This window comes from Giraffa tippelskirchi, chromosome 6 (assembly GCF_054371585.1).
Source record: "Giraffa tippelskirchi isolate mGirTip1 chromosome 6, T2T-mGirTip1v1.2.pri, whole genome shotgun sequence".
Classification (NCBI taxonomy): Eukaryota; Metazoa; Chordata; class Mammalia; order Artiodactyla; family Giraffidae; genus Giraffa; species Giraffa tippelskirchi.
In genome coordinates, this window is record NC_137280.1 from 46,834,394 (window position 1) to 46,857,501 (window position 23,108).

Below are 23,108 nucleotides of genomic sequence, written 5' to 3' on the forward strand. Positions count from 1 at the left end.
AGGATGGATACTATAAAAAATACAGATGATAACAAATGTTAGCAAGAATGTGAATTACTGGAACTCTTGTGCAGTTGGTTGTAATGTAAAATGGTAAAACTACTATGGAAAACAATAGCAGTTACTCAAAAATCAAAACTAGAATTACCATATGATCCAGCAATTCTGCTTACATACATATACCAAAAAGAATTAAAAACAGGATCTCAAAGAGATTTTTGTACACCCATGTTCACAGCCGCATTATTCACAATAGTTAAAACATGGAATCAACTCAAATGTCCATAGATGGATGCATGGTAAGCAAGATCTAGTATACACATACAATGGAATATTATTCAATAGTAAAAAGGAAGTTCTGACTTACGTTACAACAAGGATGAACCTTGAGGACATTATGCTAAGTGAAATAAGCCAGTCACAAAAATAAAATATTATTCCACTTATATGAGGTTCTTAGAATCATCAAAATCATAGAGACAAAGTAGAACATTGGTTGCCTGGGCCATGGAATACAGGAGAGTATAGGGAGTTATCGTTTAACAGGAATAGAATTTCAGTTTTGCAAACTGAAAAGAATACTAGAGATAGACTATGGCAATGGGTGTACATCATAAATATATTTAATAAAACTGAACTGTACACTTATAAAATGGTAAAGAGGATAAACTTTGTATTTTACCACAATAAAAAAAACTGGAAAATAAAAAAGAGTTAGGAACCAAGACTAATCAAGGTGGAGAGATATTATTAAGCAGAAGCTATATTTTTTAATGTAGTAAAATGTATCAAGAAATTTTTTGTTCATGTTTTATGCTTTCTGTAGCATATAAGTTAACTCCTTCTGTATCCTAATTTTAAGAGAAAGACCTATATTTTCTTCTAAATATATTAAAGTTTTGCTTTGCATATTTTGGTCTTATCTAGAAGTATTTTCACCACTGTCCTATGAATACGCTCAAGGTTTTCACACCATGTGTTCTGATTTTGGAGACAAATAAATATGATCACTAAGGTACTATGAAAAAAGGAGCCAGGAGGCCTGGTCTCATTTTCAACTGTCACTAACTTGATTGGTTTTAGACAAATCTCTGGCCCTTAATTTCTTCGTGGGAGAACACTAAATGATACTGAGGTCTTTTTCAACTCAAAGAGAGAAAAATGATCCATGCACAGTAACAAGTCAACACTAGGGAGAGTAAAAGATTTAAAAGTAAAATTGAATGTGCACTGTAATTTAATTTAATTTTGGTGTTTTACATCTTTTTATGAAAATAATTAAAACTATAAACTTAGAAAAAACATAACCCTAAAACTGCTTGTAAACGAATCAATAGTTTTATATATTAAAAAGTCAAGGTAATTTTTCCTCAATTGCTGTGTACATAATACTCCTTTTTTTCTTTGCTTTTTAGAAAGTTGGGCATAAAACAACACCTAAACCACTTCTTAACATGGTATCAGAAGAGAGCTATTGCCAAGAGTTTGATTTATAGAGAAGTCATGGTTCGACTGACTTTGGATCTAATTGCCAAGAACAGCAATCTTAAACGCCGAAAAGAAGAAAACACTCTACAGTACCTGAAGAAAATAACTCATATAAATTTTTCAGATAAAAATATAGATGCAATTGTAAGAACTCTGAAATTATTTCCTATTTTTATATAATTAGCAATGTAAAGTTTAGAAATTGGTATATCCAAGTAGTTCCCAAGATGTGGCTGTATTTTAAAAGACCTTAACTTAATGAACGCTGGGATATTTTTGAGCAGAATTTCACTCCTACCTCTTGCCTACTTACTCTAACTCTACCACAACACAAAAAATGATAGACCTTTTAAAATATCTTTAATTATTTTCTTACCTTCAAAAGTAAGTAGTGTCATTTACATAAAGACATATAAAAAGAAAGAAATTGACTTGTAATTCTTTCACATAGAGAAAACCAAGGGTGATGTCTTTTCTCCCTTTTTTTCCTAGACATAAGTGTTAGTCACTCAGTCGTGTCCAACTCTTTGTGACCCCATGGACTGCAGTCCACCAGGCTCTTCTGTCCATGGGATTCTCCAGACAAGAATACTGGCCTGGGTAGCCATTCCCTTCTTCAGGGGACTTTTCCCGACCCAGGGATTGAACCCAGGTCTCTCGCATTACCCCGGCAAATTCTCTACCGCCTGAGCCACCAGGGAAGCCCCCTATACATACTATACATACTAGACATATAGTCATATAGTTTTACAATAATGGGTCATATTGAATGTACTGTTTTCATTTTTTAATGAGATCTACAAGATATGACTAAAGAAATTAAAGGATATTTAATGGTATTCCCTGCAATAGCATTATTATAGCTTATTAATCCATTGTTCTTGAATATCTAGATGATTTCCAGTGGTTTTTCAGTATCACAAACCACACAGTTTATTTCCAGTCCCACAGAAAGATTAAGCCCTGATTCATAATGTTGAAGTAATAATTGGTTAGATGCTTTAACTTCCAGAGGAGTCTAACTGTTTCCAAGGAAAACTGCTTGCACTGGGAAAACCTTTCTTAGCAAACACAATTTTATTGATAAGGTTACAGAATACTAAAGCCTAGAACTAATATTGTAATCATTCCGGTCTTATTTTGACTGTGCTAAGAATGGGAGAATTCTGTTCTTTTATATTAACCTTAATGAAATGTGTACAATGATTGAGTGAAAAGCTTTCTTGAAAACAACCCTCTAAGTTTTCAGAAGAAATTAAGTATGATCTGTTTTTGTTTTCCTTTTAGGAAGACCTCTCTCTTTGTAAAAATCTTAGTGTTTTATATTTGTATGATAACCGCATTAGTCAAATCACTAACCTGAATTATGCCACCAATCTGACCCACTTATACCTGCAAAACAATTGTATTTCATGTATCGAGAACCTCAGGTCATTAAAGAAACTGGAAAAACTGTAAGTGCTTTTATTTCTCAGTAATGTAATTGTCATCATTACAGTAATATTTTTGCATGCAAGGATTTCCTTTATCTGCCTCATTTTTATTCCTCTGCAGTGTTACTGTTATATATGTAATACTCGATAATTTGTGTTCTATAAGCCCTGGTATGCTTCTTTTGCAGGAGGGTGAGTTGTCTCAAGGGCTTACAGGGATATCTAAAACATGCTTATTTAGGCTCAACTGGTGAAAAAAGTGTCCATGGAACCCAAATGAGTTCTGTGCCTTTCAGAATCACACATCTCAAAAGGGCAGGGTCACAGAACTGATAATGTTGATGTAAATTTGACTGTAAAAGGCATTACTGCCTATTATTTTAATTAAACAATGGGGCCCAGTGGATCCAATTTCCCCAGATTAGAAGAACTATCACTGCTTTCCAAAAAGCAGGCCAAGGTCTCAGAATGGGGGGAAAAAGTGAGGTGGGAGATGCTTATTAAAACTTCATATTGCTGTATAAAACAGATACGCAAAAAGGATTTACTATATAACACAGGGAACTATATTCAATATCTTGTAATAACCCATAATGGAAAAACAATTTGAAAAATATATATATAATTGGATCACTTTGCTGTACACCTCAAACTAACATAATACTGTAAATCAACTATATATCAATTTAAAAAATGCAGATTGCTGGGTTCCAACCTAGGTAACCAAATCAGAATCTCTGGCAGTTAGGCTCAGAAATCTTCATTTTTAAACCTATAACCCAGATGATTCTTATGCACTGTAACACAAGAGGAGCACTGATAGAGAGGACTATTCCAGTTCTCTCATTTTAAAACTGAACATTTCTCAGAGTTAATTAGTTGTAAGAATCAAATAAACAAACCTTTCACTGATTCAATACAAACAGAACATTCTGCATGTACAGATGACCTTTGACTACTGAGGTTTTTCAATAGTAAACACTATAGAGCTGCATGGTCCATGGTCCAGTTGGTAGATCTGCAAATATGAAGTAATCAGGGATAAAGAGTGCCCACTCTAAGTGATATGCAAATTTCACTGCATGAAGGTCAGCGTCCCTAACCAGACCCCATACACACACCCAATATTCATTGGTCAACTGTATAATTTTCAAATAGTTCAATGACTTTGTTATGTTTTCATCATCCATATAGACCGTGATGTCTCAGAATGCCTACTTAAAATTTTGTTTTACATTTTGCAGATATCTGGGAGGCAATTACATTGCTGTCATAGAAGGCTTAGAAGGACTAGAAGGACTAAGAGAGCTTCATGTTGAGAGTCAGAGGCTTCCCCTTGGAGAAAAGCTCGTGTTTGATCCAAGAACCCTTCATTCTCTGGCAGTAAGGCTGCATTTGAGTATTCTGACAAAGACTATAGTGATCAATGGTTATAATGAAAAAAAAGGAAGGTGGTGAAGGTTTATCTGGACATTGTACATACTGTGCATGTTTACATGGTCAGTTGAGAATTTGAGGGCTAAAACTAATTTTTCCTATATAATTTATTTGGCTGGACTGGGTCATAGTTGCAGCATGTGGGATCTTAGTTGCGGCATGGGAAATCTAGTTCCCTGTCCAGGGATTGAACCCCGGCCCCCCTACATTGGGGCTTCCTTGGTGGCTCAGACAGTAAAGAATCTGCCTGCAATACAGGAGACCCGGGTTCAGTCCCTGGGTGGCAAAGATTCCCTGGAGAAGGGAATGGCTACCAACTCCAGTATTCTTGCCTGGAAAATTCCATGGAAGGAGGAGCCTGCCGGGCTACAGTTCATGGAGTCGCAAAGAGTCAGATACAACTGAGCGCCTGACTAACCCTTTCACTTTCCCCTACAATGGGAGCATGGAGTCTTAACCGCTGGACCACCAGGGAAGTCCTGAGTAGTGCTTTAAATTGGAAAAGAAAGGAGTGACCTGATTTCTATCCTATCCTCCCTACTCTCCTATAGAAACAACTATGTTTCAGCTTAACCTCAGCTGAACTAAGTAGCTATTAGCAACCAATCTATTACCAACTGCCACTGAAAACACTTCTGCTTGCTCATTTTGGCATAGATTCAAGCAGATTCTGAAATCCTATATGTAAGGCATACTTTTAAAGCTATACTTCAAGTCCTAAAAAGTATCAGGAAGTAGCTTCTCTAAAGGTGGGATGCCTGAGTGAGTTGTCTCCATCTTGGTAGAGAATCCTGGGCCTTAGAGTTTAGATTCCTCTGACTTAGTGTTGCTCTATTATATACTTAGGTCTTCATTAACAGCTGATTTTGAAGTTCTTGTTAATTAGGTAATTATTATTTTACCTGGCTCCTGAACATACAAATACCAAGAGAAAACTATATGGAGAGATACAGATAAAAATACAAACAAGATATTCTTTCAATTCTTGATCATGCTTCCTATTTAGAAAAACAAAGAGGAAAACTATTTCTCCCTAATCTTAGTGATATTTAACACAAAAGGATAATTTGCTTAAACTAAAATAAGAATTTTTTCTACAATGTGTTATTTGCTTATTGGGACATCTTTTTTCTCTCTTTCCTTCCTTCTTGGCTTCTATCTATAAATTTCTCTCATATCTTGGAAGAGAAAAATCTGACTTACGAAGGAACTTGAGACAAAATAGTAAGTTGCATTACAATTACTATAGTCCTAAAAGTTTCATCAGAAAAAAAAATGGCATACAAACAAAATTTCCAAGGATTTTTATTTTCTTGTCTAAAGAGGAAAACACACTGAACTGATCAATTTAAAATTTTTCACAGATTAGGATTTCTGGTTTCTACATACAGCATTTAAATAGATTATTTATTCATCCTAAATTAGTTCCTTTTCTTACAGAAATCCCTCTCTATATTGAATATCAGCAATAATAATATTGATGACATAAGAGACTTAGAAATACTGGAGAATCTTAATCAGCTCATAGCAGCTGACAACCAACTTCTGCACGTGAAGGTAAGGTCAAGAAAAAAGTTTTCAATATTTACATGAAATTGTGATTGAAAATACTTATTTTACTATAGCTATAAACTTACTTTTAAAACTATTCTAAATTTGTTCTAAAACTAGTTTATGAGTCTTTACTTTGTAATGTATTTATTTGCATAATTCTGCTCTTACTTGATTTTCTCTTCCATACCCCAAGATCTCCATCCCTCACCAACAGACAGATGTTTCTCTGAGAAGGAAGTATATGCTTTTTCCACTCTATGTTATTTTTCTATCAAATGTTTCCCTCTAGATACTTTGCTGACAAAGGTCCATATAGTCAAAGCTATGGTTTTCCCAGTAGTCAGGTACAGATGTGAAAGTTGGACCATAAAGAAAGCTGAGTGCTGAAGAAATGCTGCTTTTCAAACTGTTGGAGAAGACTCTTGAGAGCCCCTTGGACTACAAGGAGATCAATCAATCCTAAAGGAAATCAACCCTGAATATTCATTAGAAGGACTGATGCTGAAGCAGAAGTTCCAACACTTTGGCCACCTGATGTGAAGAGCTGACTCATTAGAAAAGACCCTGATGCTAGGAAAGATTGACGGCAGGAGGAGAAAGGGATGACAGAGGATGAGATGGTTGGATGGCATGATCAACTCAATAGACATGAGTTTGAGCAAACTCTGGGAAATGGTGAAGGACAGGGAACCCTAGGGTGCTGCAGTCCATGGGGTCACAAGGACCGGACACAACTGAGTGACTGAACAAGACACTATATTTCTTGCTTCTTAACTCTGATCTCCCAATGAACGAGTTTCTAGTAACTATAACTAGACCTGAACTCTCTCCTTGCTGCTCCTCCAGGGGAAACGCCTGTATCTTTAATTTATTCTAATTTGCACTAGCCATATTCTGGTCATATTATGCCATATCATACCATATTCATTCAATTACTCATTCATTCAAACATGTATTGGGCATCTACATTTTTGCCAGGCATTATACTACCCCATGTAGATCAGAAGAAGAAAGAGTACAGTCCCAGGGAATAAAAAAAAAGTCAACAAGTGATCAGATTACAATGTGGTTCTGTTTTCATAAGTATTATGGTATCACTAACTTAGCCTAGGGCTAGGGGAGACTTCCTGGAACCAATCATTTGTAAGCTGAACCACTGCCAAGACCTCATGGTTTCTGGTTTGGCAATGAGGTGGGTGTGATATAATTTCTTTACATAAGACCATAGGAGGAAGAATAGGCTTCTTTCCCCCATTAATAGAACTCTTGTTTCAAAAGCACTTACAAAAAAAACAAAAGCACTTTCAGACAGCTATCTCCTGACTCTAAAACAGTTATTCTTGGTCTTGTTTCCAAATTTAGTACTATTACCTTGCTCCTCTCATAGCCACTGTAGTTGTTGTTTACGCTAGGTTGTGTCCAACTCTTTGCAACCCCATGTACTATAGCACACCAGGAGTCCCTGTCCTTCATTATCTCCCAGAGTCTGCTCAGACTCATGTCCATTGCATTAGTGATGCCATCCAACCATCTCATCCTCTGTCGTCCCCTTCTCCTCCTGCCCTCAATCTTTCCCAGCATCAGGGTCTTTTTTAATGAGTTGGCTCTTCATATCAGGTGGCCAAAGTGTTGGAGCTTCAGCTTCAGCATCAGTCCTTCCAATGAATATTCAGGGTTGATTTCCTTTAGGATTGACTGGTTTGATCTCTTTGCTGTCCAAGGGACTCTCAAGAGTCTTCTTTGGCAGCACAATTCAAAAGCATCAGTTCTTCAGTGCTTAGGCTTCTTTATAGTCCAACTCTCACAACCATACTTGACTACTGGAAAAACCATAGCTTTGACTATATGGACCTTTGTTGGTAAAGTGATGTCTCTGCTTTTTAATATGCTGTCTAGGTTTGTCATAACTACTGTAAGCAGTAGATAATTACTAAAATAAATATTATTCCACCACAAATGAATTCCCCCAAATATCGAAATGCCTTTAAGAGCAAGGACTTTTTGTTGATTTCAGGATGCCCTAGAGCTCAGGCCAGTGCCTGGCACATAGTAGACACCTACTACGTGTTCATAAAATGAATGAATACAAGAACAATTTAAAATATTCAACCATCTGGAGAAGGAATGCAAATCATTTAGTAAGTTCCGGAGGCTGAGATACACCAAAAGTTGCTTTTCCTTCCCATACAGAAAAGATATCCACGGTATGAGGATGAAATCTCAAGATCTTTTGCTTCCAGCAAGAAGATACACACAATTAAAAACACTTAGACACAGCTTCTTGGATGTCTGAATACAGACTTGCCCAGGACATTTGAAATGTGCTTTCATGGTCATTTTAAATCATCCTCCAAAGGCTTAGTCAAAGGGTAGGAAGGTTAGCATCAGAATATTAACTTAGTTCTCTTTATATATTCCTGGGATCAGCGTCTCCATTTTTTGGCTTTAATTTTTCCATTCTTTATACTCATTGATCGAAGTTGCCCCAAAGCTGCTGACATCAAGCCCTGTGCCATGGGAGAGATAGCTCAATGTGCCATACATAAAGTCACTGACATCCATCCTAAGAGTCTTCAACAACAGACAGCTTTGTGCCATGGGGAAAAAGAAGTGTACATCATTAGAGAATTCTAGCCAAACCACTATAATTACCAATGGCTTTTAGCATGCAAACCAGCTGTCTTTATTTGGACAGTGTAGTTCCTCAAATGCATCTATAGAAAATACATGAAATAAAAAAATGAAAAAAATAATGGTCCCTTAGGATGGTTGCATAAGGACCTGGAGGAAACTGGACAAATGGCTTCTGTCCTCTCTGCTGTTTGGGATTTCATTTCCTCCCCTCTTACCCACAGCTGCCATGGACTCCTTCCCCCAAGATCTTCTAGCCCTGCCATCATCTCTCCTATTCCCTAGTCCAAAGTCCAGGGCAGAGACTCGGAGTGAGGGAGAAGAGGTGAGGGTAGAAGAGGAGTAGAGGGAAAAACAAAATAGAAGATAAATCCTGTCTTTCCATTCTCTCTATGTCTGCAGCACTTCTAATCGGCAGAATTTTCAAAACAGTTTCATATAATCTCTTGCTTAAAACTCTTGTTCTGCTTCTAACCTCAGATCCATTCATTCATGCAAGCATTCACTATTTCTTCTTTTTCATTCATTCAGAACACCTACCATGTGGCAGCACTTGCTAGATAAAGGGGAAGACAATAGTGAGCAAAAAAACCAGATCCAGTCCCTGAACTCAAAGAGCTCTCAGCATTGAGAGAAAGAGAAACATTAAGCACATAATTATCCAAAAACATAAGTAAAATTACAACCCAGGCAAGTGCTATAAAGGAGCAGTATGTCTCTCTGAAAGCCTATAACTAGGGGAACTACCTTAGGGAGCTGAGTGAAGGCTTCCCTTAGGAAGGCAGTGCTGAGCTGAGCTCTGAAAGAACAGAATGGCTTACCAAGTAAAGAGAATAACATGTGCAAAGGCCCTGGGGCAGGTAAGAGTAGGATCCAGGGAGCCTGCAAGAAAAGCCATAAAGGATGCGGTCAAGTAGGGTAAGTTGCTCCCAAGAACTGAGACAAAGAAAGTACAGAATTGTCACTGTATGGCTCAGCGGTAATGTTAGTGGTGCCTGATCAAACGCACCAGGTTGCAAGAGTGCCCAGTGATTGAGGAAGCAGAGGCAGTGACCAAGACCCTTATAACTCCAAGTGTGGTCCTAGAACCAGCAGCATCAGAAATGCAGAATCTCAACTTCTACCCCCAGACCTACCAAACCAGGACCTGCATTTAAACAAGATCCCTGCATGATTTGTAAGGACATAAAAGTTTGAAAAGAACTGGTTTGGACTACTCTTTAAGGAAGTGTAGTGATGGTGGGTAAGAGATAGGATAAGGCCCAGAAGGGGCAGAGAGATTGGAAATTGAAGAGAAGGACGATCCCAAGAGTAGGAGGCCTGTGGAGAGAGGAAGGGATGAGAGAACTGATTCATTTGGGAAAAGAGGTGGGACTTTTCCTTTGCTGATAAAAACTGGAAGAAGGAATGGAAGAGGAAATGTGAGACCAAAGGCAGACAACTGAGAAAACTCTGTGCTAGATGACCCGGTTCTCCCAAATAAAAATGGTGGCACAATCAATCATTGAGGAGGAGAAAGAAACATTTTAAGCAAAATAATACTCCATACTTTAGAAACTCATAGGGCTCTAGTTTGAATATTTACTTTTGACTAATATTTATTTGCATTTTTTCCCTGTAACTCTTTTAAATAAGAATGCGGCAATGGAGACTTCCTGGTGGTCCAGTAGCTAGGACTTCATGCTCCAGATGCAGGGGGTCTGGGTTTGATCCCTGATCGGGGAAATAGATGCCACATATAGTGCAACTAAGAGTCCGCATTCCACAACTAAAGATCCTGCATGACTCAACTAAGACCTGGCACACCCAACTAAATAAATATTTAAAAAAGAATGCAACAGTGTATTAAAAATATTAAATTACTGAATAACCATTTATAATAAAACCTGGATTTCTGCAAGTAACTTGATGAGCCATGAACTAGTAAAAGGGCAACATTATATATCTTGCTGATACTATTAAATGAAATAAATATTATGGCTGCAAAAATGTATAACAACTTGAAAAAAAGTTTAATCTTTACCTTCAGTTTTTATGTCTGCAAAGTTTGCTAAATCAATAAAATGATCTGAAAAGTTCATCTCACAGTCAGATATATCAGTCAGTGATTTACTTCATTGGTTTTCTGATGCCCATTTATCATGAAGTAAAGCATCTTAGAATGAACAGTGGAAATCAAAAATTTGACGTGCTTGCCTTTTATAAAAACTAACTATTTGACTTATAAGATACAAACAAATAAACCACTATGGCCTGTCATGTATTTCCAGTTTCTAATTTATTCAACCTCTGCTCAATATTGATCCTGACAAGCAAAGTAACTCAAAAGATAAATTTATTCACTCCACAGTTTAGTCAGGAACAAGCCCAAAATCATAGATTTTCCCAGGCAGATGATGACAGGCAGTCACAGGGATGACAAATGACTGTCTTTAGATTTAGTTAGGACAGTTGGGCTAGACGTTTCCAATAAAGATTGGCGCATGCTGGTCAAATACAGGTTCATCAGTGGCCATCATTAATTGCAGCAAGAGCACTGCCAGTGCAGCAGGCTCCTATCTAGAGCTTAGACACCAACCCTGCATGGGAAATAAAATAAGCTCCTTAGTATTTTGTAGCACTCTTCTAAGTGATAGCATGACATGATCATTTATCATACTGAGACTGTCCAGAAAAGTGTCTGCTCCCTTTAGCAACTTACTGAAGGGCACAAAAGTGAAAGCATTTTATGAAAGACAGGAAGGCAATGCACAACCAGAGCGTATCCAAAGGGTAATCATATTTCAACACAGGATTAGTTTAGTCTTAAATAAACATACACTGGGAGGAGGAGTATGCTGAGGGTCATTTATCAAGTGACAAACAATTAATAAAAACCTATAGGACTCTTTATCCATATAAATTTTAAAGTTTTCTTATTGTTACTATAATGGGCATCATATTCAACACTGTAAAAGATGCAATGCATAGTTCCATCCTTCCAGAGGTTTTTTAAACCAAGAGAAATATAGTGAAATTCTCACAGAAAATAATTATGGCTGTATCCAAAGGTGTGGAACAAATACTGGGAAGAGGGCGTAACCCATGACCCAGGACTGAAGGATGAAATTAGAACTTTCAAAGAGAACTTTAAGGCATCAGTTACTTGTCAGTGGATCAGAACCTGACTCTCTCTTAACATCATTTTTTCTCTGTGTTGACCAAAATTAAGAGAGAATTAGCTCAGGGGTGGCAGGGCAAACAAAGAGGCAGAGAACTAACACATGTATTCTCTATCTGCTCTGCCTCACGCACTTTACATGCCACAGCACTAATCCTCTAATTACCCTCACTTTATAAACGAGGTCACAGACTTGCCTAAGGTCAAATAGTAAGAAGCAATGTCAGAAAGTTTAGGATTGCTTGTACAACTGCTTATACAATTCCTTGTATTTTTCACAGAACTTATTTATTTGAATCCATCAGAGTCTAGCACAGAAATTAACCCGTAACTCAATACATACCTGATGAATAATGAAGTAAGCAGAACTAGAAATACTAGTTTATATGGGAAGGCATTGGTCTCTGAAAGATTAAAGTGCTCTGCAGTTATTCCCCAAAAGACAGCATTTCTTCATGTAGACACAGGCACCTATCTGGATGTTCCATTTTTGTTACCTCCTTTTACAGTTTTGGGAGGATATTTAATATGTAGAAGGGACCTGCTACCAAAGCTTCATGGTAAATATATATATATATATACACATATATATATATATATATTCTAAAGTCTAAAGAATAAATGTAGTCTTATTATATGAGATTTTTCCCAAAAATGGAAAAATGAAGTATCTAAGCAACAGTAAACATGGATCAAACAAAGAATAAGGTGGAAGATACAAATAGTTAAATAGATGTACAATGCTACATAGTATCAAGCTTTGAAGGTGAGGAAATGCTATGGGGAATAAAAATACCAGCCAATGCATTAACAATTACTTTCAGCTTAGAAATTAAGAATACGTATGTATAATTTGTATTTCCTAGTTTTTCCCTTATAACCTATGATAAGTTTGGTCTTGGCCTGAAGAAAACAAAAGAATCATAGGTGTTTGCCTGCTACTATCCTCTGGAACTTTTATTAACTTTGTAATTCTCATACTCATATTCTAAAGAAAAGCAATTCTCTTGGATATGTACAATATCATATATATACAGCAGTGCTCGGAAAACCAAAAGCTCTCCATGGAATTAGTTATTATCAGTATTTATTATTATTGTCAGCAAAACATTTGCTTTAAAATAATGGTTTTTTCCTATTGAAGGTAGTTTTCCCTTTTTTTTGCCTATGGCCACTGAATTACTAAAAATCAGTCATGGGCTATAGAGTAGAAAGAGGGGAGAAAGCAAGAAAAGGAATGACAGAAAGACAAGACATTGGAGAAAGACAGTGACATTGGATTGAGAAAAAAACAGGGAGAGAGAGGAGGTGATGAAGGCAAACAGAAAGCTTGTTCTTAAAGGTGACTAATCTGTTTTTCTCACATTTATTTGGATTTTCAACCATAGAACAACTTAATCATTCCTTTAAATATCAATAAGCTGATTTTCTTATAAGCTATTAAAACATGAAAATGCTTATGATGCACATAAAACAAAACTGTACACACAGTATGACAGACAATTAAAAAAGAAATCCCTATGCTCAAAAAAGACTAGAAGGATACATAACACATTAAAAGTGATCTTTGGGACTTCCCTGGTGGTTCAGCAGTTGGGAATCTGCCTGCCAGTGCAGGGGACACCAGTTTGATCCCTGGTCTTGGAAGATTCCACATGCCACAGGGCAACTAAGCCCGTGCACCACAACTACTGAAATTATGCTCTAGAGCTGGTGAGTCGCAACTACTGAGCCCATATGCCACAACTACTGAAACCTGTGTGCCCTAGAGCCTGTGCTCCACAGCAAGAGATGCCGCCACAATGAGAAACCTGCCACTGCAACTAGAGAGTAGCCCCTGCTCACAGCAACTAGCGAAAGCCTGCACTCAGCAACAAAGACCCAGCACAGCCAAAAATAAATATTTTTTAAGTGACCTTTGGGTAATAAACACACATGGGATTTTTTTCTCCTTCTATTCTCCCTTTGATATATTTTTTATAGGTTTTAAAAAAGGAAAAGCAACTATATTGTTTACAATGTCAATGGACTGCTTACTTACTACTCCATAATGACCTTAATCTGTAAACTTCCATAAGCTCTGCTAAGAACAGGGCATCTTCTATAGCATGGATAGCCAGAAAGGCAAAGTGTTTCCTGAGATACAGGTTGGGTCCATTTAAGCTAGTGTGACAGAGTACAATTCTGTGGTCCCCAACTCAGGACCTTACTTTTTGCCTCATCTTTAGCCCTTCCTATTATTACTACAAGACTAATTCATCAAAAAGAGATTTATTGTACATCATCTAAGTACCTGGCACTGAGCTAGAACTCCATGGAAAACAGTAATTACCTTTAAAAACAGTTAACTGACATGAAAAAAATATTGATAAGTATGAAATACCTGTGTCTTGTTTTTTTCTCCTCTAATTATAGGATTTGGAGTTTTTACTGAACAAGTTGATGAAGCTGTGGAAAATGGATCTAAATAGAAATCCTGTTTGCCTCAAACCAAAATACAGAGATAGACTGATATTGGTGTCCAAATCACTGGGTACATGTTTCTATTATATTAATATAATTTTCCTAGAGAAAGAGACCTGGTTAACTCTTTAGTTAATGTATCAGCAAGCCTTCAGAAATATGAATATAACATCTGCACCTAAAAAATGGTCAACTTTAAATCTGATATTTTAATAACAGCAAAAGTTAAAATTGAGAAATAAAACATGAAAAATATCTTATGTTCAGAAATAATCAAGATATCAAACACTTTCTTTAAAAAAGAAAATGTGGCTGTTACCAACAAAAAATATTTAGTCATAAATGTGTACAACTTGCTGACCTTTTGCCAAGTTTCCATTGGCACAAATCCTCTGAAGATCCCATGAGACTCTTGGTTCTGTAGGTAAAACTGATCAAAGTTTTCATTGCTTGACATTTGCCAAATGGCACCTTAAGAACATACAGGAGTTCCTTTCATTTGAAATGGGAGCAAAGTAGGGAGTCCCTTTATGAGGCCCTTACAAATAATCACACTCCTGAATATGCACTATATAAGGAGAAATGGACCAGTGCTCTTCAATAGGGACCAACTTACACAGTATCAGAAGGATTAGCACTGCCCTCTCACAGAGGAGATTGTGGGATAGTTTCTATGACATGCTGTGCGTGCATGCATGCATGCTAAGTCACTTCAGTCATGTCCAACTCTTTGCGACCCCATGAAATGTAGCCCACCAGGCTCCTCTGTCCATAGGATTCTCCAGGCAGGAATACTGGAGTGGGTTTCCATGCCCTCCTCCAGAGTATCTTCCTGACTCAGGGATCACACCCACGTCTCTTACATGTCCAGTATTTGCAGGTGGGAAATTCCAGTATTTACAGTATTCTTGGGCTTCCCTTGTGGCTCAGCTGGTAAAGAATCCACCTGCAATGCGGGTGAATCGAACCTGGGTTTGATCCCTGGGTTGGGAAGATCCCCTGGAGAAGGGAAAGGCTACCCACTCCAATATTCTGGCCTGGAGAATTCCAGGGACTATACAGTCCACGGGTCGCAAAGAGTCGAACTCAACTGAGCGACTTTCACTTTCTTTTTTTTTGTTTGTTTGTTTATTTTACAATATTGTATTGGTTTTGCCATACATTGACATGAACCCGCCATGGGTGTACATGTGTTCCCCCTCCAGAACCCCCTCCCACCTCCCTCCCCATCCCATCCCTCTGGGTCATCCCGGTGCACCAACCCCGAACACCCTGTATCATGCATCGAACCTGGGCTGGTGATTCGTTTCACATATGATAATTTACATTGTTCAATGCCATTCTCCCATATCATCCCACCCTCGCCCTCTCCCATACAGTCCAAAATACACTTTCATTTTCTTTACCACTAGCACCACCTGACATGCTGTACTTGGGTATAAAAACTAACATATGGCAAAACCATTTCAAAGCTCATGGCCGTAGTAAACCTTGGTTAATCATAACGCTAGTACAGTGGTTCTCTTGAGGGAAGGAGGGGTTGACAGGAGGTGTATCAAAAATATCCAAGATGATTTTTCAAAACACATATTGGAGGATCACACCCTGCCTACTCTTTACCCCATCAGCCAAGAGCAGGAAACAGAGAACACACAGGAAGAACGATCATGTATATTAGGTACATTTTTAAAGTAAATTACTTGTATATTTATATTTAGAATACTATCATTCATTAAAAATTGTCTTTAAAGAAAGACATGATAAAATGCTCACAATATTAAAAAGTAGGATGTAATACTGTATAGAGAGTTCCATTTCTATATGATATATACATATATACATGGTACATACCTAGAAAACAAAACAATGCTAAGAAATATACTAAAGTATTATCAGTGGTTTTCAGTGATTATTTCTGGTTGTGAAATACAGTCAATGTTTTGTTTTTTTCCATTTCTTTGAATTTTCCAAATATCATACATACAACACACAAAAATTATTTGTGTAACTGAATATGCTCAATTTTCAAAACTTTTTAAAAGGAACAAAACATTAAAATAGCTGAACTCTCAATTCGTAGAATAAAGAAGCCAGCTATGTGGATTATTCCTATTATTTCCTATATCTTAATGTACGTACTTTAAAAATACCAGGTTACATATATAAAACTTCTTATTGACATTAACATAAATGTACTTTTCTTTTTCTATGAATAACCATAAAATTATTAAATATTTAATTTTTGTTAAGTATGACATTTTTGTTTTGTAAAATAACAATGTAACTTATGCTTCAAGAAGGGCAACCAGACATCTAATTGTTTGTACTGATTATCTTTGTTAGTCATGGAAAGGAGAGCTATGGATAGTAATTACAGAGTCATTTTATGTTTTTGCCATCACGTTTCAGCTGTTTATAAAAAGTACATATTCTTTTTGAAATTAGAAAAAATAATTAAAAATAAAAGCTCAACAGAAGTTGTACAAATACAAGAAGTTGTATAAATAAGGTATTTTAAAAATAAATTTATTTCAGTCAGTGTAACTTAAGTTCATGTGCCCTAAACCAGCAGTATAGATATTGTATATGTATTATAATATTTATGTATTATATAGTAATATTTATGTTGTACTGGCAGATAACATTTATAACATGTATATATTACATGTTAAACATATATATTGTTTTTCTCTAGAACTCCTTGATGGAAAAGAAATTAAAAACATGGAAAGACAATTCCTAATGAATTGGAAAGCATCGAAAGATGCCAGGAAAACCAGCAAGAAAAAGAACAGTAATAACGAGGATACATGTAACTCATGCAACAGTAAGTAGGCTGCCATTCATCAGTTGATCACTCCTACCAGCAAAAGGAATATTATACTCAACAACAACAACAAAATTCCAAAAATTAGGAGAGTTTATTTCATTTTTTTATGGGCTTTTTTTCTTAACTTGATTACAATTTCTAGAAAATTTTTCCTATAATGTTTATATATGAAAATGGTAGCTACTATCAAAAAAAAGCTATGTTTAGTTCATACTGAGTTATAATCATGTTGGCTATATAAACAGAGAGCCATGAGGGTGGGGAAAATGTATAATTTTATATCTGGCAAAAGTGCATGGGGACTTCCCTGGTGGTCCAGTAGATAAGACTCCACGCTCCGAATGCAGGGGGCCCGGATTCCATCCCTGGTCAGGGAACTAAAATCTCATGTACTGCAACTAAGCCCACGCACGGCAACTAGAGAAGCCTGCGTGTCACAACTACTGAGCCCATGCTGCAAGGAACAGTCCATGTGGTGCAACGAAGACTCAGTGCAGTCAAAAATTTTTTTTTTTTTTTTGGTCAAAATTTTTTTTAAAGTGGATGATACTAGTTATCTAAATGGTGAAACAAAAATCAGCCATATAGCTTGTGAAACTGAAATCACAAGTATATTCATTTAGTAACAGCACAAAAATCGCATTTTTCATCAGGATAAAAAATAAAAATGTATCACAATCATATATGTGGCCTATACTTGGTGGCCTGTCCCCTTTCTTAAGTACATACCCTATCATTTGAATATTTTAATTATAATATGCCTAAGGTGGTGTTACAAGGATATGGCAACCTCCTGAGTATAGTCTAACTAATGAAACTAACTGTAGCTAAGTGTAATGTGTAATAATCATCTTTATCATATTGGGGAGTATGCTAGAATTTACTCTTCACCAATTCTGTAGTCAAGAACATTGGAATGAGCCACTTCCTCTGTTCCATGTTCGTTTTCTAGTTCCACAGCTAACAGGAGATAGAGACATAGGAAGAAGTAAGACCAGGAGAACAGGGAAAGAAGAACCAAAACAGTGTAGTGTGGCTTTATGCACAGACAGCATATCCTAGGAGCTTTATCACTCTAGGACAAGGAGGTTGAGGTGACGAGTAGGAGGTGGAAAGCTCTGATGATTTTGCCATATCGTATCCGCTGAATATGAACTGTTACTTTTATCTCACATGAGTGATGATACTGTATTGGCAATATGGATTTCTCAAGATTTGAAATCTATAAAATGGACAAGAGGCATTTCCCCCTCTCTGCTTATATGTGGTCGGCTGTGAAGGGCAAAACTAGACTCAGGGTAAGGATTTACCTGTTTTCAGTATTACCTCAAAGATGCCAAAGTACAACCAAAGCAATGTTGAGAAAGATCAGTAAAACTGGAGGGATCATGCTCCCTGTTTTCAAGCTACAGTTGAACCCTGAGCAATGAGGAGGTTAGGGGCACCGACACTCCCCAATCTCGAAAATCTGCATGTAATTTTACAGTCAGCCCTCCATATCTTTGGTTCCACATCTGAGGATTCAACCAACCACTGAGTGACTTCACTTTCACTTTTCCCTTTCATGCACTGGAGAAGGAAATGGCAACCCACTCCAGTATTCTTGCCTGGAGAATCCCAGGGACGGCGGAGCCTGGTGGGCTGCCATCTATGGGGTCGCACAGAGTCGGACATGACTGAAGCGACTTAGCAGCAGCAGCAGCAGATCATGTAATACTGTAGTATATACTATAGGAAAAAAAATCCCTGTAAAAGTGGACCTGAGAAGTTCACACTTGTGTCATTCAAGGGTCAGCTGTATACTACAAAGCTACAGTAACCAAGGAGATCAAACCAGTCAATCCTAAAGGAAATCAGTCCTGAATACTCATTGGAAGGACTGATGCTGAAGCTAAAGCTCCAATACTTTGGCCACCTCATGCAAAGAACTGACTCATTGGGAAAGACCCTGATGTTGGGAAAGATTGAAGGCAAGAGGAGAAGAGGACAGCAGAGGATAAGATGGTTGGATGGCATCACTGACTCAGTGGACATGAGTTTGAGCAAACTCTGGGAGATTGTGAAGGACAGGGAAGCCTGATATGCTGCAGTTCATGGAGTCACAAAGAGTTGAACATGACTTGGTGACTAAACAACAACAGTAATCAAAACAGTATGGTACTGGCACAAAAACAGACACATAGATCAATGGAACAGAATAGAGAGACCAGAAATAAACTCATGACTATATAGCCAATTAATTCACAACAAAGAAGGCAAGAGTATGCAGTGGGGAAAAGACAGCCTCTTCATTAAATGATGTGAGGAAAACTAGACAGCTACATGCAAAAGAATCAAACTGGACCAGTTTCTCACACCATGCACAAAAATACACTCAAAATGGATTAAAGGTTTACTCCATGGTAAGAGCTGAAACCACAAAACTCCTAGAAGAAAATACAGGCAATGAATATTTTTTTGAATCTGTCTCCTCAGGCAAGGGAAATAAAAACAAACAAATGGGATTACACCAAAGTCAAAAGCTTTTACAAAGTGAAGGAGACTACCAACTTGGTGAGATGACAGTCTAGTGATTTTACAAAGTGAAGGAGACTACCAACCTGGTGAGAAGACAGCCTAGTGAATGAGAGAAGAAATCTACAAACGACAGGACATATAAGGGGTTAATATCCAAAATACATAAAGAACTCACACAACTTAGTATCAGAAAAACAAATAACCCAATGAAACAATGAGCAGAGGACCCGTATAGACATTTTTCCCAAAGAAGACATACAGTCAGTCAAGAGACAAATAAAAAGATGCTCAGCATCACTAATCATCAGAAAAATGCAAATCAAAACCACAATGAGATACCACAATGAGATATCACCTTACACCTGTCAGAATGGTAATTATCAAAAAGGCAAATTACAAGTGTTGGCAAGGATGTGGAGAAAAGGGAACCCTGGTGCACTGTTGGTAGGACTGTAAACTGGTGCAACCACCATGGTAAACAGTATAGAAGTGCCTCAAAAAATTAAAAATAGAATGGATCATGTGATCATGTGATCCAGTAATTTCTGGGTATGGAGGAATGGATGAAGAAGATGTGATATATACAATGGAATATTACTCAGCCATTAACAATATGAATAGTATCTTACCACCTGTGACAACACGGGTGGATATAGAGGGTATTATGCCAAGTAAAATAAATCAAAAAGAGAAAGGCCAACACTGAATGATCTCATATGTGGAATCCAAAAAACAAGGCAGTGAAAACAGACTCATACAGAAGAGTGGTTGCCAGGAGGAGTGGGATGAAATAGATGAGGGGATTAAAAGGTAAACCTCCAGTTATAAAATGAATAAGCCACAGGGAGGGAACATACAGCACAAAGAATATGCTCAACAATATTACAATAACTTTGGCTGAGGACATATGGTTACTAGGTTTATCTGTTGTTGTTCAGTCACTAAGTTGTATCCAACTCTTTGTGACCCCATGGACTGCAGCACACCAGGCTTCCCTGCCCTTCACTATCTCCCAGAGTTTGCTCAAACTCACATCCATTGAGTCAGTGATGCCATCCAACAGTCTCATCCTCTGTTGCCCCCTGCTCCTCATGCCCTCTATTTCTCAGCAACAGGGTCTTTTTCAATGAATCAGGTCTTCCCATCAGGCAGCCAAAGTATTGGAGCTTCTAGGCATATGGTGGTCATAATTTTACAATGATACAAATGTCAAATCACTATGTAATACTCCTGAAGCTAACAAGATATTATGCATCAACTACCTAGATAGCATATTTAAAAGCAGAGACATTACTTTGCCAACAAAGGTCCGTCTAGTCAAGGCTATGGTTTTTCCAGTAGTCATGTATGGATGTCAGAGTTGGACGGTGAAGAAAGCTGAGCACCGAAGAATTGATGGTTTTGAACTGTGGTGTTGGAGAAGACTCTTGAGAGTCCCTTGGACTGCAAGGAGATCCACCCAGTCCATCCTAAAGGAGATCAGTCCTGAGTGTTCATTGGAAGGACTGATGTTGAAGCTGAAACTCCAATACTTTGGCCACCTCATGCGAAGAGTTGACTCATTGGAAAAGACCCTGATGCTGGGAAGGATTGGGGGCAGGAGGAGAAGGGGATGACAGAGGATGAGATGGCTGGATGGCATTACTGACTCGATGGACATGGGTTTGGTAGACTCCAGGAGTTGGTGATGGACAGGGAGGCTTCGCGTGCTGCGATTCATGGGGTCGCAAAGAGTCGAACACGACTGAGTGACTGAACTGAACTGAACATTTCAATAAATAAATAAATAATTTCAGGCACACATTTTTTGATTGCACTTCACTGCACTTCCCTGATACTACATTTTATACAAATAGAAGAACTGTGGCAACCTTTTGTTGAGCAAGTTAATTGATGCCATTTTCCCAACAGCATTTCCAACAGACATATTTCCTAAGAAAACCTACAAATGGCCAATGGGTATATTTTTTAAATGTTCAATGTCACTAATTAACTGGGAAAGGCAAATCAAAACCACAATGAGGTATTTCCTCATACCTGTCAGAAAAACTATTATCATATGACAAAACAACAACAACAAAGGTAGGTGAGGATGTGGATAAAAGTGGAAGCCTTGCATATTGTCAGTGGGAATGCAAAATGGTTCAACCAACATGAAAAAAAGTATGGCACTGCCTCAAGATTTAGAAAGAGAACAACTATATGATCCAGCAATCCCACTTCTGAGTATTTATCCAAAAGAACTGAAATCAGGATCTTGAAAAGATATTAACACTCCTGTGTTCATTGCAGTACTATTCATAATAGCCAGGATGTAGAGACCTAAACATCCACTGACAAATGAAGGGGTAAAGAAAATAAGGTATATACAAAGAGTTGAATACTATACAGTCCATGGGGTCACAAAGAGTCGGACACGACTGAGCGACTTCACTTTCACTTTTCACTTTCAGCTTTAAAAAAAAAGGGAAATTCTGTAATATGAAACAGTGTGGATGAACCTTGAGGATATTATGCTAAACGAAATAAGCCAGTTCCAGAAAGACAAATACTGCATAATTCCATGTATATGAGGTATCTAAAATAGTCTATTTCATAAAATCAAAGAGTAGAATGGTGGCTGCCCAAGGCTGTGGGTGGGAGGGTAATGGGGAGTTACTAATCAATGGATATAAAGTTTTAGTCAAGCAAAATGAATAAGCTCTAGAGATATGCTGTACAAAGTTGTGCATGTGTGCTAAGTCGCTTCAGTCGTGTTCAATTCTTTGCAATGCTATGGACCATAGCCCACCAGGCTCCTCTGTCCAAGGGATTCTCCAGGCAAAAATAGTAGAGTGTGTTGCCATGCCCTTCTCCAGGGGATCTTCCCGACCCAGAGATCAAACCCATGTCTCTTATGTATCCTGTACTGGCAAGCGGTTCTTTACCACTAGTGCCACCTGGGAAGCCCACAAAGTTGTACCTAGAGTCAACAATAATATATTTATTGTACACTTAAAACAGTAACAGGTAGATTCCATGTTAAGTGTTCTTACCACAATTTTTTTTTTGAAAAGCTATATGTAATGCTACATAGTATAGAAGCGTCATTTCATACCTTACTGTAGTTGCTATCATGATAGCCATTAATAATTTAAAATGGAAAGCACTCCAGTCTAGGAAGCCACAAAGAGGGGCAAGGGAAGAAAAGAGAACTAATATTTATCGTGCCAATCATTTCAGATATTTATATGCATTACTGCTTTAATCATTTTACCTTGTGGGAAAAATTATATCCATTTTGCAGCTGAGAAAGCTGAGTTTTAGAAAGATGAGATAACTTGTCTAAGGTCACAAAGATAGCAGAAAGTGAAAGTAAAAATGTTAGTTGGTCAGTCATGTCCAACTCCTTGCAATCCCTTGGACTGTAGTCCACCAGGCTCCTCTCCAGGCAAGAATACTGGAGTGGGTTGCCATGCCCTTCTCCAGGGGAATCTTCCCAACCCAGGGACTGAACTGGGGTCTCCCCCATTGCAGGCAGACTCTTTACCATCTGAGACACCAGGGAAGCCCAGTAATTAATCAAAGTTATCTGACTTTATCAAAGAGCTTTGGT

General features: G+C 37.6%; 2 protein-coding genes across 8 annotated transcripts in view; one reads left to right on the forward strand and one right to left on the reverse strand.

Annotated features, from left to right (window-relative positions):
• The window catches only part of CSPP1 (centrosome and spindle pole associated protein 1), a 180,388-nt gene that overhangs the window by 146,983 nt on the left and 10,297 nt on the right, over positions 1–23,108 (reverse strand). The window lies entirely within an intron of this gene.
• The window catches only part of PPP1R42 (protein phosphatase 1 regulatory subunit 42), a 34,683-nt gene that overhangs the window by 2,513 nt on the left and 9,062 nt on the right, over positions 1–23,108 (forward strand). For all 4 annotated transcript variants that reach the window (XR_014057304.1, XR_014057305.1, XM_081503246.1 and 1 more), the window contains exons 2-7: positions 1,416–1,632; positions 2,776–2,942; positions 4,166–4,304; positions 5,799–5,915; positions 14,119–14,236; positions 16,862–16,993. Coding sequence is in view for 2 of the 4 variants with exons in the window: in XM_081503246.1 (XP_081359372.1) it covers positions 1,504–1,632; positions 2,776–2,942; positions 4,166–4,304; positions 5,799–5,915; positions 14,119–14,236; positions 16,862–16,993 (802 nt within the window). In the remaining 2 variants the exon portion in view is untranslated. The remainder of the gene's footprint in view (positions 1–1,415; positions 1,633–2,775; positions 2,943–4,165; positions 4,305–5,798; positions 5,916–14,118; positions 14,237–16,861; positions 16,994–23,108) is intronic.